This window comes from Oryctolagus cuniculus, chromosome 18 (genome assembly GCF_964237555.1).
Source record: "Oryctolagus cuniculus chromosome 18, mOryCun1.1, whole genome shotgun sequence".
Lineage (NCBI taxonomy): Eukaryota > Metazoa > Chordata > Mammalia > Lagomorpha > Leporidae > Oryctolagus > Oryctolagus cuniculus.
The window spans coordinates 40,830,078-40,856,765 of record NC_091449.1 but is presented as its reverse complement, the minus strand read 5'-3'; the positions used below and the strand labels follow the sequence as shown (position 1 = coordinate 40,856,765).

The following is a 26,688-nucleotide window of genomic DNA, read 5'->3' as shown; positions in this document are numbered from 1 at the left end:
TGGCCCGGGAGTGCAGTGGAGGATGGCCCAGGTGCTTGGGCCCTGCACCCCATGGGAGACCAGGAAAAGCACCTGGCTCCTGGCTCCTGCCATCGGATCAGCGCGGTGCGCCGGCCGCAGCGCGCTGACCGCGGCAGCCATTGGAGGGTGAACCAACGGCAAAGGAAGACCTTTCTCTCTGTCTCTCTCTCTCACTGTCCACTCTGCCTGTCAAAAAAAAAAAAAAAAAAAAAAAAAAAAGAAAAAAAAAAGATTTACTTATTTGAAAGGCAGAGGAGAGGGGGAGAGGGGGAGAGGGAGAGAGGGAGAGAGGGAGAGAGAGGGATTGTCCATCTGCTGGTTCCCTCCCACAATAGCCAGGGTTGGGCTGGTTGGAAGACAGGGGCCAGGAGTTTCTTCTGCATCTCCCACGTGGGTGCAGGAGCCCAAGCATTGGGCCATCCTCCACTGCTTTCCCAGGTGCATTAGCAGGGAGCTGGACTGGAAGCGGAGCAGCTGGGACTCGAACCAGCAACCACATGAGATGCCGGTGCAGCAATCAGCAGGTTAACCTGCTAAGCCACAGCAGTGGTCCCACTATTAAATGATTTTTATAGGTGAATAGCAAAAGATGAATGATGTACAATCTTGGAAAAAGCTGATGGCTGGCACTGCGGCTCACTAGGTTAATCCTCTGCCTGCAGCGCCGGCATCCTGGGTTCTTGTCCCAGTTGGGGCGCTGGATTCTGTCCCGATTGCTTCTCTTCCAGTCCAGCTCTCTGCTGTGGCCTGGGAGGGCAGTGGAGGATGGCCCAAGTGCTTGGGCCCTGCACCCACATGGGAGACCAGGAGGAAGCACCTGGCTCCTAGCTTTGGACTGGTGCAGCAGCGGCAGTATCGGCCATTTTGGGGAGTGAACCAACAGATGAAAGACCTTTCTCTCTGTCTCTCTCACTGTCTAACTCTGCCTGTCAAAAAAAAAAAAAAAAAAAAAAAAAAAGGAAAAAGCTGACTGTAGTTTGTTCTCATGGTCACATATTCAAGCTGATTGAAATTTGTGCAAAAGTAATTTTCTGTTGCTAAAATAGTTTGTGACAAATGTTCCTAGCACTCTGCAAATGGCACCATGATTTTTTACTGCTTTATGTCACTTAATAAAGGTGACAATTCATTGAAAAAAAGGTATTTTTGGCTGGGACACTCGGTTTCTCCAGTTGTCACTGAAGAAGTGCCATTGCTTAATTCTTTTATATTGTCCCCCTTGGTAATAATACATACATTAACAGCAGAAGTCCAGCTTTTTATTTCTTTTTAAAAATATTTATTTTAAAGATAGAGCTACAGAGAGAGAGACACAGAGAGGGTTCTTCTATCTGCTGGTTCACTTCCCAGATGGCTGCAACAGCTGGAGCTGGGCTGATCTGAAGCCAGGAGTCAGGAGCTTCTTCCAGGTCTCCCACACTGGTGATGGGGCCCAAGCACTTGGGCCATCTTCTATTGCTTTTCCAGGCCAAATCAGAGAGCAGGTTCAGAAGTGGAGCAGCTCAGACTTGAACCGCTGCCTGTGTGGGATGTTGGCACTGCAGGCGGAGGCTTAGCCTACAGCGCCCGCTCTAGTTTTCATTTTTCTTAAAATGCTTATATTGACTGCAGGATGTAGAGACACTGTTTACCTTTTTCCACACAGTCTGCCAATCCCTAGTTTTCTCTCTTCTGTGTGGAGTGTCTTTCTCTTTGAAGTAGCTCTAAAATTACACCTTTCATTCCATCCTGGATAATGTAGTCCAGTTAATATTGAAATCCTTATGTTTTATGGCCCAGAAGTTAAACTTGAAAAATCGGCCACCATAAGAGCAAAGTTCAAGGCTAGCTTTCTGGAGTCGATAGGTACCTGCATTCCTGACGACTGGCAGATAATACGCACAGCTTCCCCTCTCAGCTGGACAACTTCAAGTTTCCTTACTGGTCTTCCTAATTGCATTTTTTTTTTTCTTTTTCTCTATGCCCCCATCCCTCCGCTCCCCAGAACAGACAGAGCCATCTTTTTAAAATGTAGCAAGGCACCTTTGTGCTTAAATTCCTTTGCCTTCTACCGCACTTGGGATCAACACTAAACCCTAAACACGCCTTCTGGAGCTGCTCCTTGCCATTGCTGCGCCCTCCCACTCCCTGTGCCATCAGCTACAGGACCTTTCACCAGGCGCGAAGCCCCTGAGCTCCCTCCTCTCAGCAGGCCTTGGCCTGGAGTGCTGTGTGCGCCCAGCCACCTACTCCTGGCAGCTCGTCCTCAGTCTCTGCCAATGTCCTCCTCCTCCTTTACGTTTCTTCTCCCCACCCCCCACCATCAGCCGCCCACCATTCTCTCTAGGACCCCAATCTTCCTTCAGGGCACTAACAATTACAACAAACATAAATTATTGTCTTTTTCCTTTCTACTGACATAAGGTCTAAAACAGATATTTTCAAACCACAAAGGCCCGGCATATTTTAGGCACTCAATAAAGATTTGCTGGGTGAGTTAGTAATTCATCTTACTTCTTAATTCTAAAACTTAATTCTCCTGTATCTTGAAAAGCAGTCCTTAAAACCTAAGCGTATGTCTTAGAAACTTAGTAGTAAGTCAATGAAAGTTGTGAAATCTTAGTCAAAAAAGGCAACAGATGTTTTATTCTTCAATGCAAATTATTGTATTCACCACAAGCTAAAGAAGAGAACATAGATCTATATCTATATATGTATATATATTTATATATATATTTTTGGATTGATGGAAGACTTAAAGACATGGAAAAAAATCCAGCACCCCAACAAGTACAGCCAGGAAGGAAATCAGCTCTGTAGTAGGACAGGTTTAATGAACTACGAACAAGAAGAGGTGGGAAAGGAAGGAAAACATGTGCATTGAGTTTAAGACACTGTAAAACTCAGAAGACGTATTTACTATTCAAGTATAAACTCAGTAAGGACTTGGCATAAATTGAAAGGCAGCTGCTGAGGTACACCATTAGAAAATACGTTCTGTGAATTTATAATTCTACCTTCCAATTTTCTGGGAGAAAAAACCAAACTCTTGAAGGTCTTCACCAGAGACCCTGAGAGGGATTAACACTTTTGATGAAGACATAGTCAACAATCCATGATTGAATTTACTATTCAAAACCATGTATTTATTTAAAATAATAGGAATACGTATTTTCACACTGTCCTCTAGAGTTTTTGAGACTATTAGTTCAAGAGTTTCAAAGTATATTCCAAAAACAATACTGATTAAAAAAATTTTTTAAACAAAAACAAAAAACCTGATTTGATGGTACCTTAAAAATACCCTAAATACCAAATTTTCTCCAGTCTAACATTGCAGTTAATTTAAGAATTCCTCCTGCATTGGTAAAACATTTTTTCCTCACAAAATGTGGGTACTGAAATTGGATAGAAACACCATGAATGTGAAAATACCACCGATTTTCTGCAGTTAAAAAAAACTAGAATGTTCTTTGGAATCACTAAAATATAAAAAAATTTGGGTTTGTTTTCTACAGTCTGTGCACCTGCTTTCAGGTTCTCCGTGTTGCTTGTAGTATTGACCTGTGTGATTCTAATTTTATAGTTCAAGTCTTGCAGTGCAATAGCCACACTTGACACACCGGTATCTCTCTGACCAGTGGGAAAGTTACGCTTAACCCAGAAATGCTGTCATTTATGTCTCCGTAATGACTTTTTCCCAAAATAAAAACTTTAGAATATGATACGAAACATCCTGTGTTACACAATCAAATGAACCCAACATGGAGAATTCCGGTGTGGTTTCAGCACTCAGGAGAGCTTTGCCTCCTATTGTTTTCATGGAAGTACCACAGGCCTGGCTGCTAGCATTTAGCTTTCCTTGGCCTTAAAAGGAATTATGCAGGGCTGGCAAGTTGGATTAGATTCTAAGAGAATTTTGTCTTTGACAAACTACCATTTTTAGCATAAAATCTGGCCATGGCTATAAGTTTCAATGTGCGTACAACTGATTAGAGATTTTTTTTTCTTTGTTTTTCTTTTCAACATTGGCTGGAATTCAGTAGAAACAAGTCCATGGTGCCTCTTCACCGGTGTCATGAAATATGAGAAATCTGTCTCACTCTAGATACAATTTCTTTACGACATAATGGGCAGGTCTCCAGTTGCAAGGCACAATCCATGCACAGGTCACTGAGGAGAAAGACACAAACAGAGTCAAGTTTATGCTTCAAAAGGTTAATCCATAATTACCTGCCAACTAAATCTAAAATGTCAACAAATTTGAAAGGCTAATAATTAACACATGGTTCAGAAAATGAGATTTTGAATATATATTTATAAACTAAAAATGTCCTTCCTTTCTTCCTCCATTTTTTTTTTTTTTTAAGATTTACTTTATTTATTTGAAACGCAGAGACAGAGAGACAGCAGAGATCTTCTACCATTGGGTTACTCTCCAAATGCCTGAAACAGCTGGGGCGGGCATCGAAGCCAGGAGCCGAGAACTCAATCTGGGTCTCCTATGTGGCTGGTGGGGACCCAAATACTTGAAGCATCACCGGCTGCTTCCCGAGGCATTAGCAGGAAACTGGCATCTGCAGTACAGCCAGGAGTCGAGCCCGTGCTCTCCCACATGGGATTCAGTTATCCCCGGTGGCCTCCTCACCACTGCGCTAAATGCCTCTCCAGCCTTTCCACTTCTGATCCCTTCAGTCTCCCTCCTTGGTATACATTCTCAGGTAGCTTTTTGTTTTGGACCATTGTAAAGATATCTTCAATTATACATTCTAATTGGTTGCTATCTATAAATACAGCTAGGAAAACTACTGATTTTTATACATTTTTAAAGTCCTGGTGGTGGCAGCAGGCATCTTTGTGTTACCCACATCTCTTGAAATGAATCCAGTAGGTGACCTTTAAAATGGTGACAGCATTTGGAGATAAACATATCCATTCATTCCTATTTTACACAGATTGGCTTCTTCTACCTACTTCAGTTTTGCAGTATTCTATCTATTAGGAATGGATATTGAACTTTAACAAATGCCTTTTCAGTGTTCTTGGAGAAAGTGATAATTGCCTCTTGTCCTGAATAAATTATATTAATAGATTTCCGGAATTGTTATCATTCTTGCATTCCTGAAAGAAGCTCCCCTTGGTTGTGTTGTAGGGTCTTATTTGCTAATATTTACTTATTATAATTTTATTTTATTTAGATTTTTATTTATACATACAAAGTTTTTTTTCTTTTCAAATGTTTTCTTTCACCTTTTGGTGTGATTACAGTGTAGGCTTTGTAACAATAATATTGTTGCTTTTCTGTTTTCTCTGTGATCTGGAGACGTTTAAGCAGAATTGGATTATCCATTTGCTGAGGCTTTAAAGAATTCACTTGGGCAGATATCTGGGCCTAGTGCTTTTGGGAAGGAAGGCATAGGTAGCTTTGATAAACATCCCAGTTTCTCCTATGGTAATAGGAATGCTTAGATTTTAAATCTCTTCTTGTACCTCACTTTATCCAGATTTGTTTTTACCCCTTCAAAAATTGTTGTTGCTCAAAATTGAGTTGTTTTCTTATCATCTCTTTAATTTCCTTAACAAGAAAGCTCTAAAACTAAAGGAGGGGGCCGGCGCTGTGGCATAGTGCGTAAAGCCGCTGCTTGCAGTGCTAGCATCCCTATGGGGCGCTGGTTCAAGTCCCGGCTGCTCCACTTCCAATCCAGCTCTCTGCTATGGCCTGGGAAAGCAGTAGAAGTTGGCCCAAGTGCTTGGCCCCCTGCACTCGCATGGGAGACCTAGAAGAAGCTCCTGGCTTCGGATCGGTGCAGCTCTGGCCATTGTGGCCAATTGGAGAGTGAACCAGTGGATGGAAGACCTCTTCTCTCTGTAACTCTGACTTTCAAATAAATAAATAAATCTTCAAAAAAATAAAAATAAAGGAGATTTGTTTAGGAGGCAAATCTGCCGCACCACAGTTCTGGCCCCTAAATGCTACATTTTTAATACAATTTTGGTTTCAAGAGTTATAAAAGTTTAATGCAGGTTAAGCCACTGCCAGCGACACTCAACATCCCATATGAGTGCTGGTTCGAGTCCCAGTTGAGCCATTTCAGATCCAGCTCCCTGCTAATGCACCTGGGAAAACAGCAGACAATGGCCTAAGTCCCTGGACTCCTGTCACTCACATGGGAGACCCGGATGGAGTTCCAGGCTCCTGGCTTTAGCCTGGCCCAGCCCTGGCCAACCATTGCAGTCATTAGGGCATGGTGGAAATACTCACTTGATTGCACTTTCTTTCTCTCTAATTCTGTCCTTAAAATAAATAAAATAAATCTTTAAAAAGTATATAGTATTTAGTAAACAAAATAAAAAAATAGCATAGGCCTTCCACATTAAACAGCTTCTTTAGTTACAGGTACTTATGGAAGAGAGCCAGGTACTACTTGACAAACCAATTCTTCATTCAGCTCACTTTACACAGAGTAAGTAAACAGCTAATGGAACAGTCTAAAAACAATTCAACAACAGGAAGGAATGCTGCCTAATGTATATACAGAAGTGAAGTCCCAGGGCCAGCGCTGTGGTGTAGTGGGCTAAGCTGGCAGCTGTGATGCCGGCATCCCACATGAGCATTGATTTAAGATCTGGTTGCTCCACTTCTGATCCGGTTCCCTGCTAATGCACCTGAGAAAGCAGTGGAAGATGGCCCAAGTCCTCGGGCCCCTGTACCCATACGGGAGACCTGGAAGAAGCTCTAGGTTCTTGGCTTTGGCCTTGCACAGCCCAGCCATTGTAGCCACCTGGGGAGTGAACCAGTGGATGGAATATCTCTGTCTGTCTGCCTGTCTCTTTCTAACTCTGACTTTCAAAATAAATAAAAATAAATCTTAAAAAAAAAGGGGGGGGGGAGTCCCTAGCAAATCCTCTTACCTGTGTCCACATGGCTTCAGTTGTGTGTCTGCCACCTCATCACAACAAAGGGAGCAGCAGTTGTCTCGGATACTGACTTGCTTCAACAGAGCGAGACGCCTGTGCCTGAGTAGAAAAAGCATTTGAAAGTCATTTGTCACAAGTAAACGGAGTCTGTAAGCAGTGATGCATATGAAATAGCTTTGGAAACACTCTGTACTTGAGAGATGTACTATGTATTACTGAGGCTTTCTTCAATAAAGTTTTCACACATAATGTCTCATTTTAATCTTAAAACAATTTTCTGAGGCCAGCTTTGTGGTGCAGAGGGTAAAACCACAGCCTGTGATACCACCATCCCATATGGGCAACAGTTTGAGACCCTGCTATGGCCTGGGAAAGCAGCAGAAGATGGCCCAAGTGCTTGGGTCCCTGCTACCCACGTGGGAGACCCAGAAGAAGCTCCTGGCTGCTGGCTTCAGCCTGACCCAGGCTGTTGTTGCAGCCATCTGGGGAGTGAACCAGTGGATGGAAGATCTCTGTGTCTCCCTCTCTCTCTGTAACTCTCTCAAAATAAATAAATAAAATCTTTTATAAAATTTATTTTTGTAAAGTAGGGAAATGAAGGAGACACAGACATTCCCATGTTACAGACAAGGAAATTAAAGTTCAAGGAAATGATTTGCTTAAGTTTGCACACAGTAAGCAGGATTCAAATGTAAATCCTTTGGTTCTAAGTGGAAGGCCCTTTTCATTGTGCTAGCAAATTTCAACCTTTTAAGTCAACATTTATGAGAATTATGAAAAGCATAGTCTTTCCCAAGAAACACACACACATACATTCTTACATAATTTTAAGGGGTTTATGACAGTCCATTGTAGACTCCCTGCGAGTCCAGACACCTCAAGCTAAAACCCTTCCATTACGCTTTCACTGAGATGGAATGGAGAAGCAGACAAGCAGACAGGCAGACGTGCTCTGCCAAAAGAATGGCCTTGATGACCAGGCAAGATAAACAGGAGACATTCAGTTCACGGATGGGCTTCCTAGTCCCAGAATTGTTTCAAGTCCCAGAGACTCAGCAGAAAATAGAAGACAAAGAAAGTATCCTTGCCTTCAGAGAGCTTATATTCCAGTAGGAGGGAGACAGAAATAAACAAGGTAAATAAGCAAAATATACAGCCTGTAAAATGTTGATGAGTACTATGAAGAAAAATAAAACACAAAGGACAAGGAGTGTGTGCATGAGAGGTAGGAAATTATAATTTTAAATATGGTAGCCAGGGAAGGTCTCATTAGGGTGATGTTTAAATAAAGATGTGAAAGGAGTGTGGAAGCAAGTTTTGTGGATGTCTAGAGCAACTGTTCTAGGTGGCAGGAACAGCAAGTGCAGAGGTGCTGAGGCTACGGGGGCCTGATATGTTTCAAGAGCAGTAAGGTGCACAGGGTGGCTTAAAGAGCATAGGAGATAACGTCAGAAAAGCAATGTGGAGAAGAGAGAGGATCATTGTGTAGGGCCTTGTCAGTCACTGTAAGGATTTGGACTTTCCCATTCTGAGATGGGAAGCCACTGGAGTCTTTTAGCAGAGAAGTACACGATCTGACTTGTGTTGTAATGAAATCATCCTGGAGGCTGGGCTGAAGAGACTGACAGGAGTTAAGGCAGGAATATAGATAGGAAACAGAGGAGGCTGGGATCATGATGGTGACAGTGAAGGTGATAAGTAGTTGGATTAGGATACTTATATGTATTTAAGATTTGTTTATTTTATTTGAAAGGAAGAGCAACAGAGAGAGGGGGAGACAGAGTGAGACAGATCTTCCCATCCTCTGGTTTACTCCCCAAATGGCTGCAATGGCCAGGCCAAAACCAGGAGTCTGGAACTCCATCCAGGTCTCCACAAGGGTGCAGGAACCCAAGTAATTGTGTCATCGGCTGCTTTCCCAGGTATATTAGCAGGAAACTGGATTGGAGGTAGAGCAGCTAGGACTTGAATGAGTACTCACATGGGATGCCAGTGTCGCAGGTGGTGGCTTAACCTGCTGTGCTATAATGCCCGCCCTGGAATGGGATATATTCTGAAGGCACAGCTTCCAGGATCTGCCCCAGAATCAAATGTGGGGATGGTAGGAAGGAAGGTTGTCAGGACACTCTAGGATTATGGCCAGGCACACTGGAATGATAACAGGGCTATTTACAGAGGTGAGGGGAGACCTGAAGGAAAGCAGGTGGCTGTGGGTGGGTGACGCAGCAGCTGACGGGTGCGCCCATGCTGCTTCACTGTACTACTCTTTCTCTTGCTTGTATTTGGAATTGTCCATAATAGAAGGCTGAGAGGAAAAAAGTGAAGGGAAGGAGAAGAATTAGGGAGTAAACACCACACAGAACAACACACAAAGACTCAGGTAATAGTAACAGGGCCATGATCTCTTCAGACCTGGAAGCCAGAAAGTGCTATTGCAATTTTTTAATTGTCAAACAATAAGTTTTTGAAAGTGAAAAAGGATCACTAAACATAAGTTTTTGAACATAGGCCAAAAACATTGTGGCATGAACAGTGGCGGGGGGCTGGCGCTGTGGCGCAGTGGGTTAATGCCTTGGCCTGAAGTGCTGGCATACCATATGGGGTGACCTGTATTTGAGACCCGGCTGCACCACTTCCAATCCAGTTCTCTGCTAAGCCCTGGAAAAGCAGTAAAAGAAGGCCCAAGTCCTTGGGCCCCAGCCCCTGCGTGGGAGACCAGGAAGAAGCTCCTGGCTTCAGATTGGTGCAGCTCTGGCCATTGCTGCCATCTGAGGAGTGAACCAGTGGATGGAAGATCTCTCTCTCTCTCTCTGCCTCTCCTCTCTCTGTGTAACTCTGACTTTCAAATAAATAAGTAAATCTTTAAAAAGCAAATAAACAGTGGCGGGCAAGCTCCATTTACCACCACAATGTGCAGTAAAGTGTGAGGGGAACAGGTGTCAGCAGGAAGTTAGCCTTTCAGGAGGCCACTCAGCCTCCTGACAACTTGCATCTTGGTGTCACCATTAGAGACAACAAAGTCTAGATACAGCATAGAGTTGAACCAGCTTGTAATTCTGCTGTTCTTGCTCAAGGTAAGACAGAGCGAGAGGTCGTACCAGGAGACCTCCTGGTCGCTGCTGTGCACTACCACCTGAAGCGTGGCAAGTTTAATTCTGCTGGAGTGCTCAATTAGGGGCCCGAGCAGTTTGAAAGGGCACTGTTAGATCAGCCGTGCTTTTCAGTGTATGAGAGGGGACAGACTCATCTGTGGGCTTCATTTGAAGACAAGGCAGGCTAGCTTTTATTTTTTAAAGGGCCAGGGGTATGATAGATGTGAGAGAAAAGTGTCCTTACAGACTTTCACTGAGAGCACTGGGAAGTACGGAATCCCTGTGAGGCCCCCATGTGGGACAGAGGCAGCCTTTACGTCCCTGTGTATTACTGAGGACTGCAGACAGCTTTGTGTCACTGTGACATGTTCAAGTTCACTTGGAAACTGTTGAGCCACTATGACAGAGTCCAAGATGATGTACAACAGAGAGATCTGCTTAGACATTCTGGGCCAAAACAGCCTCCAGGATTTCATTATGTCATAGACACTGTCACAGGAGCACAACGGTCCAACACTAACCACACCATGGCCAGTATGGCCGCCTTCACTGCTGACAGAGTCTCTCAATGAAATGACACAGTGGCATTAGTAACAGGAATACCATCCCTCCCTCAGGCCCAGGCAGCTGCTCTGTTAAAAACCTGACCAGTTTTGGCTCACATCGTGCAACAAGCTTCAACTTGTACAGACTATCAGCAAGCAGCCGGAGTCTTTCCCCAGGTGAGGGATCAGACTACACTCATCTTGTAGGGAAGACAAGCAGGTGTTCACCCAATGAGAAAATGTGCGCCAATCACAGTTCTTTGTCAAATGAGGGCAGTGACATTTTATCCTAATGGTTATTGATGTGTGGGCACCTGTGCCATGTAGTGAAGCCCAGTAAGTCTGTTTCAATAAACCCAAGTCTGATAAAAGATGCACTTAATTCCCTAAAATTTAGGATTTTTACAGAGACATTGACATTCATGTGAAGTTAGTTTGTGTTATGTTTTTCTGATTTTTGTACTGAAGTTATTTGACTCATTAAAAGAACGTGGGTGCATTCCTTCATTCTTTCTGTAACATTTAAAATAATAACGAGGTTCTCTGTTACCCAAAGACTTGGCAGAAGAAATCCCTGGTGAAACTACTTGGTTCTGCTGTTTTTAGGGAATACAGTTCTTAATTTTGCTTCAATTGATTTTATAATAATAATTGGCTTGTATGTATCTCTGGTTTAGCAATTGATATTTTCTTTAAAGGCATTCATTTTACCAAAGTTTTCAAAATTATTTGTTCAAATTTAAAAAAAAAAAAGTTTGATAAATTATTTTAATTTCTCATGAGATGCTTGTGAAGTTCTGGTGATGGCCTGGGCAGACTCCTTACCTTGGCAAAATGATTTTTTCTTCAGCTGTTAGGAAGGCATAGTCATTAAAAGTGCTAAATTTCATAGATGGTGGGTATTTGAATGGTTTTGCTCCAAAATTGAACTCACATTGTTGATATGACATAAAACTAGCTGCAGCAAAAAATCCAGATCTACAAATAAAAATGAGTATAAAAGTCAATGGAATTAATCAAAAGCAAAGTAATGTCTGCACATAGAGTGTTTTTTCAGAAAGTTAGGACGAGCTGGTCATATGCTAGCAGAAAGAAAGGGGCACTGGTTTTGCTGACTAACTTAGGTCTGCATTCCAGAGAGTATCCTGCCTGTTAACTTCTTCTATCAAATTTTGGGATAGTTTTAGATCTGATCACATGGGTTCCCAGTAACTTAAAATAACTCGATTTCCCATCACAATAGCCTACATAAAGGACAAAGATCTTTCTTTTTTTCCCCTTGAGAAAACTTCACCCCATGCCTCTACTCAAATTTCTGACCGAGAAGAGCTACTTACACGGTAGAGGAAAAGACTTGCTTCTCAGGAGGCAGCTGGTTGCCATTTAAAAAGAAGATCATTTGCTTTTCATTCAAGTCTAACAGAAATCCTACTGTGTCTCCTAGAGGATAAAGTGAAACACTGTTAGGATACTGGTGTGTGTCTCAAGTGCTTTAAAAGTACTGAATTAAGTCTGTATTTTTAGCCATGTATTCAACAAATTCATCTCCCTTGTTCCTTCTGCAATTGGTCTGACCCCTACATACCAATATTCTAATGTGTCATTAAGACAAACAGTGCTGCCAATTGATCTACGACCAGCCATTAGTTGTATCTGAAGAGTAAAGGTGAGATCAAGTGCTTATTTGTCTCTCTGGTGAGATTTCAAACTCCCCAGATAATAACTACTCAAAAACATGGGTTAAAAAAAATCATCTTCACTCACCAAATAAAATAAAACAGTGAGACTGCAGTTTTGGCTTTTAAATTGTCAAAGATAACAAATGAAATTACACAGTGAGAACAATATTGGAGGAGGAAATCTGGCAACATACAGCCAAGTTGGAACTCTATTGTACTTGCCAAAGAAGTTTCCATTTTGTGGATTTATTTTGAGAAAACCCAGAATCACTTATAATAGTAATTTTAAAAGGCAAGATCAATATATTATAGCACAAATATAATAATGGACTATTGAGAATTATATAATAGAATATTAAAAGTGAGATTACTTAATGACTTGGATAGCTATTCTCAGTACTGAGTATAATAACAAACTATATATATAATTTAGGTATCTTAAAAAAAATTTTTATATGGAGGAATTATAGATTTTAAACATTCATTTTGCTGTTTTTCTATTTTCCATATGTTTATAATAAACATATTAGTTCAGCAATCTTTTTAGAAACTATTAACAAACTAGACAGTTTTGAAAACAATGCCTCTATCTTATACTCTATTGTATGAGATGTTTTATGTTCCTTTAAGATTCTCCAAGGCATTAAAATGAGTGCGCCTGTTGGCTTTTCAGATTCTTCTGCCTTTCTTGAACTATCAGTTTAATGAAATGGTGCCATCCCCATACTGAGGCGGGCAAATCCCTGTCCTAACGTCCCTCAAAGTGCAGTTTTCAGCCATACTGCAGAATGGGGTAGGAAAGCGAGAGATGCACAGGAAGAAGCTGGGTTCTATCTCCTCTCTCTCTCTGATGCTGGAGAGTAAAATCCTCCCAGAGGTTCCATCTCCTACCAAATGAACTGACTTGCTCAGTGCATGGCCAATGAAGAGCACTTTATTCCACAGCTATCTAGTCTCTATAAATACCTTCATTTTGGTGACATTACAGATCCAGTGTCCCTGATATCTCCATGGAAACTAGAACTCATATTACTCTTAAGAGAATCATTTCCCCATAAATTTAAGACTTGCATACACTGAATTGTTTTTGCTACAGAAGGGCTCCACCAGAGGTGCATTTATCAGGCAACACCCTTCACATTCATGGTAGTGATACATGCTTAATCTTCTTCCATTAAAACATTTTAAAGTCCAACATGATAAATGCCTCATAACAACCAGATGTTTTAAGCCAGCTGACACATTCAAGACACATGAGGAAAAATACCTTCTTTCCAGCACGGGTGTAGGTGAGGTTTGCTTCTGGCATTGTACCAAATCAACTGCCGGCAGCCATCATACGCACAGGAGTACTCATCGTCCCCAATGCCATAGCCTTCCTGGAAGAGACAAGGCCCAGGGGATTAGCAAGGCTCTGCTGCTCTGATCTGGGAGGAAAGAGCATGTCTTTTATAACCATTAACCTACTGACTGAAACTTTTAGCTTTTTGGATGAAGGGAAAGTCTATGGCTCTTGGAAGATAGTAAAATTATGACCTAGTGGCCCGGTTCTGAATCAATAGATAGTGACTTTGCCAACCAAATGTTTGCCAAGTGCCTCCTTTGTTCCAGGCACTCCCACAGTGCTAGTTCATTTACTTCTCACTGAGCACTGGTGAAGCGGACGGTGTTATGTTACATTTTAAGAGGAACCAAGGATTCTCAGAGGTCGTCAGCTAGTCCAAGAACACATTACTAAAAGAAGACAGGGTTTGGACCTAAATTCTTCTGATTCCAAGTTTGGTACACACCCCACTTCTCACTTATAGCCAGGCAAGAATCTTTCTTGTACTAGTAGACTTTAAAATACCCTAACTGCTTAGAGATTTCAAAACTAGAGGTAAGACAAAGGTTGCAGAGCACGATCTGCTAGAAGCTACTTGGAGACCAGCTCAGCTGGAGCATCATATGAGTACTGGTAGTTTCTTCTTCTCTTACTTGCTGCTTTTCCATTATTTCACATAACAGGTAAGACAAAAGAGTGGATGGACTTTTAAGAAAGTGTTTTGGGGCCGGCGCTGTGGCATAGGGGGTAAAGCCACCGCCTGCAGTGCCAGCATCCCCTATGGGTGCTGGTTCAAGTCCCAGCTGTTTCACTTCCAATCCAGCTCTCTGCCATGGCCTGGGAAAGCAGTAGAAGATGGGCCCCTGCACCCGTGTGGGAGACCTGGAAGAGGCTCCTGGCTCCTGACTTCGGATTGGCGCAGTTCCAGCCATTGCAGCCAACTGGGGAGTGAACCAGCGAATGGAATACCTCTCTCTCTCTCTCTCTGCCTCTCCTTCTGTGTGTAACTTGACTTTCAAATAAATAATCTTAAAAAAAAATTGTTTTGAGTGTTTATTTTATTTATTTATTTATTTTTTGACAGGCAGAGTGGACAGTGAGAGAGAGTGAGAGTGAGAGTGAGAGAGAGAGAGAGAGAGAGAAAGGTCTTCCTTTGCTGTTGGTTCACCCTCCAATGGCCACCGCGCTGCAGCCGGCGCACCGCGCTGATCCGATGGCAGGAGCCAGGTGCTTCTCCTGGTCTCCCATGGGGTGCAGGGCCCAAGTACTCGGGCCATCCTCCACTGCACTCCCTGGCCACAGCAGAGAGCTGGCCTGGAAGAGGGGCAACTGGGACAGGATCCGGCGCCCCGACCGGGACTAGAACCCGGTGTGCCGGTTCCACAAGGTGGAGGATTAGCCTAGTGAGCCGTGGCGCCAGCCAGTTTGAATGCTTATTTTAAAAATAGAGGAAACAGGGGCCGGCGCTGTGACATAGTGCGTAAAGCTGCTGCCTGCAGTGCCTGCATCCCATATGGGCGCTAGTTCGAGTCCCGGCTGCTCTACTTCCAATCCACCTCTCTGCTATGGCCTGGGAAAGCAGCAGGAAGATGGCCCAAGTGCTTGGGCCCCTGCACACACATGGCGGACCCAGAAAAAGCTCTTGGCTCCCAGCTTCAGATCGGCACAGCTCCAGCTGTTGCTGCCATCGGGGGAGTGAACCAGCGGATGGAAGACCTCTCTCTCTCTGCCTTTCCTTCTTTCTCTGTGTAACTCTGACTTTCAAATAAAAATAAAAAAAAAAATAAAATAAATAGAGGAGACAGAGAAGTACACAAGTCAGAAAACTTATTCCCAATCCCCTTTTCCACTCAAACAGCTGACCAATGATGAAAAGTTTTAGTGGAGAAGAGGATTGAGAATAAGGTCTAAATCCAAGTGTGATATCAGGCCCTGGTGGCATGCTTATTTTATGGGGAAAACAAGGCAGTGAGGATATAGGTTAGGAAAAATTTTCTGACAATATGCCAAACTCTTGAACTGTAATATACTAAAACTGGATGAGTGTGTCCCAAAATGATATTTCTGAATTAACTGTTGCTATGTGGTATTCAGATTACTTGACAGTTAAATGGATTTGCATCTAATTGCCTTTAGGAAGAGAAGAAATTGCCAGAGGGAAAAATCTTTTTTTCCTTTCAAAGGCTAAACAAATAAATAAAAACTTGGAAATCAATAAAATTTGGGAGTTGGAACATAGACAAAATGATAAGCAATTCTTTCTATCCTCACTTTCTAATGTTCTAGGAAGTCCTTGACAGAACTCATATTTTCCTAATTCTGAATCAATTTAGTAAACCACGGCTGGGGATGTGGCACTGTGTGTTTCAGTCCAAGAAAAGATTCTTGAACAAATCTATTTGACTAATATGTATTTTCTACCCTCCCACCAGAAAGGAAGCAAGAAGGCAAACTTGTCCACATTTGCACAGCTCTCAAAAGGACTCACATGATTGAGAAATTTGCTGTCCCGAGTAGCCCAGCCAATCTGCATGACGCCAGAAGTGACCACTGTTACTTCATAGTACCACACCCCAGCATCCACACAAAAGGTACAACGCACACTTTCAAAAGAGGAGGCATCACAGCGAGCCTGGTAAAACCAAAGAGAGTGACAATCCACCATCAGTGCCTGCGACCATGGAAGGGAACTCATTCTTGGAAAGCTGGATGTATCTTTCCTTATTAAAACTTCTGGTAGATAATTGTTTCTTCCTTTTGTCCATGCTCAGTGACAAGAATTATAAAACCAAATAAAGTACACTTCATGATTGTTTTATAGCTTTATTTCCAGGGAGTGCTAATAGATTGGTGCCACGCTTAGAAGACCCCAAATATGACTGCAGAATGAATTAGTAAAGGCTATTAGCTTCATTTTTAGAGTTCTGCTTTCATATTAGAGCATTTCACAAATATATAAACACTGCCTTACCTGATGGGGGGAGGGAAAGGCATAAGATGAAGTATGTAAATATAATCTACAGGAGAGAACAATGCGGGGCATTTGGCAAAACACAGGATCAAAGGAGTGCTTGCAGCATCCTTGACACAGATCCTTACTCCTAGTGCCTTACAGTAGCCTCCTGTATGTAAGCAGCTTTCCCATCAACCTTCACCATGAAATATGAAACATTTCTAACACGCAAGGAGACAGGGAAGCACCTGATTTAATATAATTAACTATGCAAAGGAAGGGCCTCATTCTGAAACACTTGTCTTTATTCCTAGCTGAATACAATGGCAGAGATTAAAAACAGACATATTAAAGTCAGTAAACACTAGAGCACGTACAGTAGGGAAGTAGCATGTGGGATTTAGGAGCAGACAATGAAGATGTCCTGAGACACTCTCTCCTACCACTACTACCTCTAACTACTCTTCAGGTATAAAATAAACTTTCATCTATTCCGAAAGACATTGCTTTTGTTCAAAAGCAGGGCATGCAAATGAGAATAAAATGATTTTACCCCCCAAAAAGGTCAATCTTTGGAAGCTTTACCTCCAAGCCATGAGGTGAGATCTTCAGGTACTCGCTGACGTCATTGCTATTGAGCATGGCCCTAATGCTACTCAAGTCCACTTTCTCATAGGTCAGCTGCCTGCCTTCTTTCAAAACTGCAAAAGAAAAATGGTCATGTTTCTAAGGCAGGCTGCTGTGGGAAAAACCATAAAAGCTATGGCCATCTCTAGCTGCCACCCTAGTAAAGAAGTAGAAGTGTTCATAAAAGGCAGAACTGGTGGGAAGACTTAGCTCTGCTGCTATCCTACCACAGGAAGACTAATCAAGTGCATGCTATGGAAATTAGCACTGCTAATTATGCTTCCATTCTCTATTACTTTGCATGAAACAAAATCCAAACTGTACTTTCAGAATTTTTTTTTTTTTTAACCACAAAGGCTGTGCACTAAGTTCTGCCCCAGGATAGGCATAAAGATGTCCACCTGGAAGCATGGTGCTAACAGAAAGGGGAGTGAGACATAGTAGTAATACAGCCTTTGTTCTAGCAGCCCTCAGAGGAGGAAAAGAAAATTCAGGAACAATCTGTGTCATATAGGTAAGACATGAACTTGGTTTTGAAAAACAAAGTTGGGATAGGGAAAAACAGTGGAGATGGAATTCCAAGCAAGGGAACAGGTCCAGAGGTAGGATTCATCAGGACTTGCTTGCAGGACACTGAGGAGACAATTTCTACTGTAAAGAGTTGATTACAAAGTGCCGTGATTAAGGACCTTGGCAGCAGGAAACATGCTGCCATTTACCTCTGCGTTCTTTGAACAGAAGAATGAGGGAACTGGAAGCATTTCATTGAACTGTTGTAAGATTTTGTGGGAGCTTTTCTGTAAGAATATAGCCAACCTACTGCAAAGAATTTTATAAAGATGGACTCACATTCACTATACATTGTAAAAGGAAGACGTATGGAAGAAACGGGTTTGGAAGTGCCAACAGACATTAATGAAGGGCAGCTGTCACTCACAGAGATTGTCCAAGCTCCACTGGGCACAGAAGCCAACTTGACGTTTCAGGTAGTCAGGATCGTCGGCCCAGGACTCCAGCGTGAGCAGCCGGTCACTGATACTGGATTCGGAGATAGTCAACTTATTTTCACCTGTTTGGAAAGACATAACCCTTGAGGTAACAATGAAAGATTAAGGGATGATTTGTTGGGCAGCTCAGGGGTAGAAAGGTGTGGGGAGAGGCAATCAGAGAATATCAGAATATGGAGACTAGAACGGACTCCACTAAACTTTCTAGAGGTGACACAGCTTTGACTATTTTCTAGAAAGTAACAATCTCATTACTAAATTTTTAGCTACAAAAAGTGAGTAATCATGGTCACCAAGTTTTAATTCATAGGTGGGACAATCCTTATCAGCTACTTTACTGACATTGAAAGGTCCACCCAGACAAAAACAGAATGTATGCACATTTGATGGGGTTCAGAGTATAGATTCGTGCAGTAACTAAGAAAACTAAGATTCTTAACAATCAATACAGAAGATCATTAGTGCAAGAAGTCACTATACCTACTTGTCTGTGCAAACTTTTCCAGTGCGATAAGTGCAAAAAGCATGACTGTGGGGTGGGACTGTAACTTCTGAAAGACAATAAAACATTAAAAAAATCATTCCCCTGTAGAGGTGACAAGTTATCAATTTCATCTTCTTGCCCACTATGTGTTAGATAATTTTTTTGGAGCAGTCAGAAAAGTTTCCATTCATTCAAGTCCTCAATTATCCATTTGGGTTGTTTCAGTAAAGAAAAACCAAGATACAGTTTCTTAATCCTACGTATTTTTCTTGAAGTCACTGGGTTAACTTACAGATAAAAGTATCTTATTAAATGCATTGTTATTTTACTTAGTAATGTTTACATTATGGCTTTGTTAAATAAAATAATGTTGACTCTTACATTCATTTAAGTAAGCCAAACAGAAACCTAGAAGTGTAGCTAAAAAACGACTTGCATTCATAATCCTGGAAAGAATTATTCATCACTACCAAGTTCTAAAAAAATAATGAAATTAACAACTAATAGTTCAGTTTTTCTTAATCTGTTCTCTGAAAGCAATCTACAAATGCTGATGGTAGGTGGGTTACATTTAAGTTCATTTCACACGAGTTTCCATTTTAAAGGGTGGATCTGATGAACAGCACATCTTTTCACGGCCATGCTTTCTCACATCTGTGTTGGGAGCCACCAGGGAAGCTCCAGCACATCAGCTGATTCCCACTCACTGCCCTGGTGCCCACTTAGTTCTCCAAGGCTCACATAACCATCGCCCCCCACTGCTGCAAAGCCTTTTCAGCACCTTTTACTCGTTGTATCATTCTCAATCCCTCTTGTGGGCTTTTGAGGCCCTGAACCCTCTCAACCTGGCTACCCCGTCTACGTCCTCCTACCTCAGGACACTGGCTTCTCTGATCAGACAATTCTGCCTGTGATGTTTGCTTATTCAAGACACTCACTACCCCTCCTCTCGGCACAATCAAATACTAACCTTAGGACACCACTCAGCTGAGGTCTTGCCTTCATCAGGAAGTTGGTCTCTCATGACAACTGCAGCTCTCACCTCCCCTGTCACCACCTCCTTCACCTTCTCCACACTCATACAGCACTTAGTCTGGGGGAGGTCATTAAGCTCTTGATCTCACTCTGTCATAAAACGGAGGCTAACTGTCTTGTCTGAATAGCTTTGTTCCTTCAACTAACTAGTAAACTTCTTGAAGGCGAAGGACTGTCTTACTACTTCTGCATCTCCATGGTGCTTGCTTAGAGCAGTTTAGGAGTTTTAAGCATACAGCATGTGGGTATTGATAATCTCTTTTAGATCAGAGTTTTGGAAAAGTTTTGGAAAATGCTCACTGGGACTACAAAAATATCTATAAAAATACAGATCAGTTAAGACTGCAGACTAGCACTCAGAAAGACGTGAACACACGGTTCCAGCCCACCAACAATACATCAAACACTACAATGACATTTTAACAGCAGTAGCAGTGGAGGGGGAGACGGGTGAACTGTAGAGATTTAAATACACTGGGACTCTGACCTGATGTTGGAATGCCAAGTAATTTTGTTTTCACTGTAGAGGTCCCTATTACCATTTGGTAGACTCTAAGGACACATAAAAAGCCAATCATAGCAACTATCTTGTGGTTAAATTTAAAACCAGACCAACTCAGCTGTTTTTGCTTGTAATAAATTCCTATCTCACCCTCCCTCCCCTTTTTAACACACAGGGAATAAACACTCAGGAAACACCTGCAAATGAAATTTACAACTGATTCCGTTCTCTCTGCCAGTGACTTAGTAATTTGAAAAAAAAAAAAAAATAATGCACAACTCTAAATGACTAAGAATAACCAACTCTGATGACCCACTTACCAGACACTGTAGCAAATATTCCAGTATTCCTGGGCTAAGTAAACCTATACTTGCAGGACCTAGACAAATAAAACAAACATGGAGTACAATTAAAAGTACATATTATTGGGGCTGGTGCTGTGGCATAGTGGGTAAAGCTACTGCTGCAGTGCCGGCATCCAAAATGTGCGCTGGTTTGCATCCCAGCTGCTCCACTTCTGATCTAGCTCTCTGCTATGGCCTGGGAAAGCAACAGAAGACAGTCCAAGTCCTTGAGCCCCTGCACCCACATGAGAAACCCAGAAGAAGCTCCTGGCTCCTGGCTTTGGATTGGTGCAGTTCCGGCTGTTGAGACCAATTGGGGAGTGAACCAGCGGATGGAAGACCTCTCTCTTTGCCTCTCCTCTCTCTGTGTAATTTTTCAAATAAATAAATCTTTTTAAAAAAGATAATAAAAGTATATATTCTTTTAAAAAATTTGATTAACATGTAATACATATTTTTATAAGGTAATGCAATATTTCAGCATAAACTGACCAAATCAAGCAACTAATCTATGTCCTTGCTTTTCTTAGTGTTTGGCACCAATCGGCTCCTCTCTTCCTGTTCCTCATAGGGCATGTACTATGTGAATTACAGTCATCCCACTGTGTTGGGTAACACCGTACCTACTGCTTCTATCTAACTGTGTTTTGGTGCCCATTATCCCACCTACCTCTATTCCCTCTTCCACCAGCACTCCCAGACTTCAGTAATCACATTCCAAGTTCAGGTGGACTTCTTAAAATTTCCACACTAGACAGAACATATGGTATTTGTCTTTCTGTGTCTAGCTTATTTCAATTAACAACTTCCAGTTCCATCCATTTTACTGCAAATGTCAGGATTTCATTTTTTATGCCTTATTATTTTTAATTAGTTGATAATAGAAATCAAATTGTTTGGTGGAACTGTTGATTTTTTACATATTACTCTCATGCACACTATCTTACTTAAGCCTCCTGCTCTGAAGTGAGGGATAGAACCATCCTCATTTCACAGTTGAGCAACTGAGCCCACAAAGAGAAGTGACTAATTCCAGGGCACTTGGGGAGCACATGGTAGAGTCTGCACCAGCACCCATGTGTCTGAGTTTTTCTTTTTTTAAAGATTCATTTTATTTATTTAAAAGGCAGAGTTTCAGAGAGAGTGACAGAGAGAGAGCGAGAGAGAGAGAGAGAGATCTTCCAATTGAGGTCATCTATCCACTGGTCCACTCCTCAAATGGCTGCAACGGCTGGGGTTCGACCAGGCTGAAGCCAGGAGCTGGGAGCTTCCTCTGGGTCTCCCATGTGGGTGCAGGGGCCCAAGGACTTGGGCCTCCTCCACTGCCTTCCCAGGTGCATCAGCAGGGAGCTGGAATGGAAGTAGAGCAGCCAGATTCAAAATGGCATCCATATGGGATGCTGGCACTGCTGGCAGCAGTTTAACCTGCTATGCCACAACACTGGCCCTGTGTCTGACTTTTAATCCACTGCTTCTTTCACTATCCATGAATTAGCAAGCTGAACTATTCACCTGTACTTTGCCATTAACTGTCCTTAAATGGGCAATATTCATAAAAAAACTTAAGTAATTACTCCTTTGGAATTGCTCCAATATTAAGTTCCTTTTTCTCTTTTAATACCTGGCATGTTTTTATTATCTAGCTAAATTTTATAAAATTTATGCATATATATAGATACATATTATTATATACATATATCACCTTTGTTATATCAAGTTTATGGTTTTCCCTTATTTTTAATTTTAATGCAAGTAAGCAAGCACAACTGTTTTTCTTTCAAATTCTCGGAAAATCCACAGAGCTAAATTAGACTGCATTTACCTCTGAGCCTCTGAGTAATTTTCATCAGTCCCTGCCTGGTTTTTTTGGAAATACTTATTTTTGGGACAGAAGATATGACCAAAGATCTGCACTGCCAACTTCCTCTCAGTGTCAAACAGCTAGATCTTCCCATGGGGAGCTCTGGAGGATTACCTGCTAGCTTCTCAGCCAAGCAGCCCAGCACTGCAGACGTATTCCTGTGTTTGGCAGGGTGGCCGGAGTCCTGGCAAGCTACTTCTCCATTTAAATTGAGAATTTCGGTCAGTTTCTGGAGTGCATCCTGAAACCAAGAGTGCACAAGCAGATTTGATATACACACTGCTCACATTGTTTCCTCAAAATGACTCTCTGGGACACAAGCTATATAATCAGGTATTAAATAAACAGAATGGCCACACAAAAATTGTATAATGTATATCAATGATATCATTATTGAGGGGAAATACTATTTGGTCAATGAAAGTTTTTTCATATGAATTGTTATATCCAATTTCATTTAAAACATACCAGTTGTATCAAATGTATGTTGTATATTCTTGAAACATTACAGAGTAAATCAATTCAAATGCCAACAGGATTGATAACAATAGGGCCTAGTAGTGCTGAAGCAAAAAGTTATTCAAAAACAAATAATAATGCCACCAGAGTTTCCAAGGCAATTAAAACAGAAACCTCTTATAAGCCTAGGCAAAGTTCAATTCATCAGTGACTAGGTTAAAGACTTTCTCCTTGCTATCCACAATGTTTTTCCGCACTGAATCTAAATGTCCAAGATCGAAACAGACAAATGAAAGAGGCCAAAATCCAGCAAGAACAACAACAAAAAGCAACCTATAGACTAAATGGACCAAGGCAATAAAAATTTGGTACTTCTGTTTTATAAAAAGGATAATCAACGTTACACTAATCCTTAATATATCTGAATAAGACTCAAAATGCTTTTGGTAAAAGCTTTTTTTCTTTTACTAGAAAATTTTTATTATGAGGAAATTGCTCAGAGAAAGATAAGAAAACTCAGCAACTGAATATTCTTTTCTAGTTTCTGAACAAAGATCAGATAAAATCTGATAAAATCTGGATAAAAATGCTTCTCTTATTAACATTTAAAAATTTTAAAGCTAAAATCTTATAGTAAATCATTAATAAAGGATATAACACAACATTAATAATAAAAAAGAAAATTTATATAATTAAACCAATACTGAAAAAACAGAACCTAAATATATAAAGAGGAAACGCATGATATCAAATGTTCTTTGTGGTCATTCATTCTGGGCTTAAGCCCAGGTGACAGTTTCATGAAAGCTGAGTACTAACTTACTTTAGTGGGCAGTGGACATTCATCTAGTAACAACGTTATGACAGCTGGTCCCAGTGGATCTTCCAATGGAATAACTCTGATTAAAGACTGGACCACATCCAACCATCCTTCATCTAAGAAGAAATCAACAATATCATAGTTACTATTTTAAAAATGTGAAAATATTTACCTTATAAAGTCACCCAAAAAGACTTCACACTAAAACGGAAACACTTTGATCTTCATCTTGTAGCTTTTAAAAGGTAGTGTTTGACATGAACATATATCAGTAGCTAGTCATCATGGTGAATCAAAAAAACCAAAATTTTAAGAGTCTGGTGATTTGGTGGGCATCTTTAGTTGGAGAAAATTTTAGCTATCGTCTTGAGTTCTCAAATTATGATTAAAATAGTGTTAGCTATATTATTTACTATACAGGAGATAGAAGTTAACTTGAGACAACAGTTTACTTAGCAATTGGCTCTATTTTCAGGATCACACTTAGGAAATTGAGGAAGAAAAAGAATCCTTTTCGGATCTGACAATGTAAAAAAAAAAAAACCAGAAAGAAAAGAAGAGAAGCTAATCTTTTGCCCCACAATTTCAGATGAGATTAAACCAGCACTGAGAAGTACAGCTATTCATGACACAATATATAATACCTCTTACACTTGTACAGGGTAATTTCCACATACAAAGGAGTTACGGGAAATTTTATCTCAAAACAAAAACAGACAAAAAAGGTGACCATATTTCTTCATTATTATAAGAAAGTTGCTATTGTTTAGATATGGTTTGTGTGTTTCCCCCAAAGGTTCATGGCCTGAAAGCTTGGTCCCGGAGTGGTGGTATTAAGCTGGGAAGACCCATAAAATGTGCAAAGTGGTGAGGTCACTGGGAATGCCACCACTGAAAGGGATTAATGTGGTTCTCATGGGAGCCTGCTTAGTGCTCATGAGACTGGGTTGTTAGAAAGAGAGCAAGCCTGACCCCTGAATCTCTCCAGCTTCCTTCTGCACACAACTATTTCCCCATTCTGCTTCTCTCTCATGTTCTAACACAGCCAGGGGGCCTTCAAGGGAAGCCAGACACCAAAATTGCGAGCTACAGAAATGTCCTTTCCTTATAAAGTGCCCAGCCCCAGGTATCTTGTTATAGCAGTAGAAAACACTAAAGCAGAAGTATTAAAAACCAAACTTTAAAAATACCTGTTTCTGCCATTTCATGTAATGTGATCATTGAATAGGGAGGTTCCTGATCACTGAAAAACAAACATTCAAGACATTAAACTCTAAGAAATAACAACAATTCTATAAAAAAAAATCTGCAAACTGGAAATGTGAGGGTAAAAAGAGAAAGAAAAAATGATCGTGAATGAATGTAGGGAAAGAGACAGAAGAGACAACCAGCTAGAACCTGTAAGGACAAACACATGCGGTGTTACGTGCTCATTTCCCTGGTCACTGTCCACAGTGGTTCACAAACAAAATGGGGAGATGGGCACACAGCCGTAAAAGCAAGGAACAAACTCCAGAGCCCAGAACCCGCTCCTCAGCTTTGCTTCTAGAGGTCTAATGCCAACTGAAGCAACTGAAGCCAGGAAGGTCAACATCATCTTCCTCACACTTAGCTCCAAGAAATGCCAGGATGGGAGATAACAAATACCAACTGAGGATTTACAGAAATAAGAGCCGACATAAACATCTTTGTTTTAAAGTTGTCTTCTGGGAAACATCACTACACACTTAAACTTCATAAAATGTCATTAGAAGAAAAAGAAATCAAACTTAAGCAAGGAAGTAATGAACATTCTAAAGTGATATTTTATACCCAGTACAGTGGGTTTTCAAACTATGATTCCAGAAATCCTAAAGAGGTATTTAGGAGAACTTCAATTATGAAATATTTTCTATGAACAATTATACTTTTAATTGCTTAAGGATTCATCATTTATTGGTTTACATAATGTGGATCAGTTTTACTGTGAAAAAATCATTTAATCATTAAAACTATTAAGTAATTTAACCTTCTGAATAATCAAGTGATATGGAAATTACTAGTTGATTGACACTCTATACCCTTTTATAACAAGGGAAAATTATTTAAAGGAAAAATTTTAAACAATATAATTGAATGATGTAAAAATTTCTGGAGAATGATCTAGCAATAATCAAATTATGCTAGAAAAACTTCCACTTTCACATGGGTCCACAAATCAATGCATACTGTTCTTCACTGAAGTGCTATTCGTAGAAACAAAAATTTGGCAGTAATGAAAGTGACCACCATCAGATGAAAGATAGCAACAGTACTCATTTTTTTTTTTTTTTAGGAGCCAGCAACTCAGTGCAGATTTTTTTTTTAAATTTTAATTTATTTATTTGAGAGGTAGAGTTACAGACAGAGAGAGGGAGAGAGAGTTCTTCCACCCGCTGGTTCACTCCTCAAATGGCCTCAGCAGCTGCAGCTGGGCCGATCCAAAGCCAGGAGCCAGGAACTTCCTCTGGGTCTCTCACGCAGGTGCAGGGGCCCAAGCACTTGGGCTATCTTCTACTGCTTTCCCATGCCTTAGCAGAGTGCTGGATCAGAAGAGAAGCAGCCTGGACTCAAACAGGCACCGCTATGGGATGTTGGCGCCACAGGCCAAGGCCTAGCCCACTATGCCACTGCACCGGCCCCAGCAACAGTACTTTCAAGCACACAAAGGAACAGAGTAACAGAGCATTGTAGATGTACATATGGCAACAGAGGTCTCAAACAGTAACGTTATGAGACGCTAAAAACAAAGAGGTTTAAATTTTTTTTAAATTTATTTTATTTGAAAGGCAGAGAGAGGGAGAGAGAGAGAGAGAGAGGAAGAGAGAGATATTGATCGCCCATCTTCTGTTTTACTCTCCAAATATTTGTAACAACTGGGGCTGGGACAGGCTAAAGCCAGGAGCCAGGAAATTGACCTGGATCTCCAACATGGGTACTAAGGACTCAACCAGTTGAGTCATCATCTCTTGCCTCTCAGGGAGCACATTAGCAGGAAATTGGAAGCCACAAAAACTAAA

At 41.3% G+C, this 26,688-nt stretch overlaps 1 protein-coding gene across 5 annotated transcripts in view; it reads right to left on the bottom strand.

The window, feature by feature from the left end:
- Positions 1–2,619: 2,619 nt before the first annotated feature.
- Positions 2,620–26,688, bottom strand: part of RSPRY1 (ring finger and SPRY domain containing 1) — a 49,997-nt gene continuing 25,928 nt past the window's right edge. For all 5 annotated transcript variants that reach the window (XM_008257327.4, XM_070061956.1, XM_070061955.1 and 2 more), the window contains exons 3-15: positions 24,841–24,893; positions 23,654–23,766; positions 22,486–22,612; positions 20,487–20,545; positions 18,630–18,696; positions 18,076–18,207; positions 17,097–17,212; positions 16,047–16,190; positions 13,502–13,613; positions 11,893–11,995; positions 11,381–11,533; positions 6,913–7,017; positions 2,620–4,173 (exon numbers count right to left, since the gene is read on the bottom strand). In XM_008257327.4, coding sequence (XP_008255549.2) covers positions 4,077–4,173; positions 6,913–7,017; positions 11,381–11,533; positions 11,893–11,995; positions 13,502–13,613; positions 16,047–16,190; positions 17,097–17,212; positions 18,076–18,207; positions 18,630–18,696; positions 20,487–20,545; positions 22,486–22,612; positions 23,654–23,766; positions 24,841–24,893 — 1,381 coding nt within the window. In that variant the 3' untranslated portion in view covers positions 2,620–4,076. The remainder of the gene's footprint in view (positions 4,174–6,912; positions 7,018–11,380; positions 11,534–11,892; positions 11,996–13,501; positions 13,614–16,046; positions 16,191–17,096; positions 17,213–18,075; positions 18,208–18,629; positions 18,697–20,486; positions 20,546–22,485; positions 22,613–23,653; positions 23,767–24,840; positions 24,894–26,688) is intronic.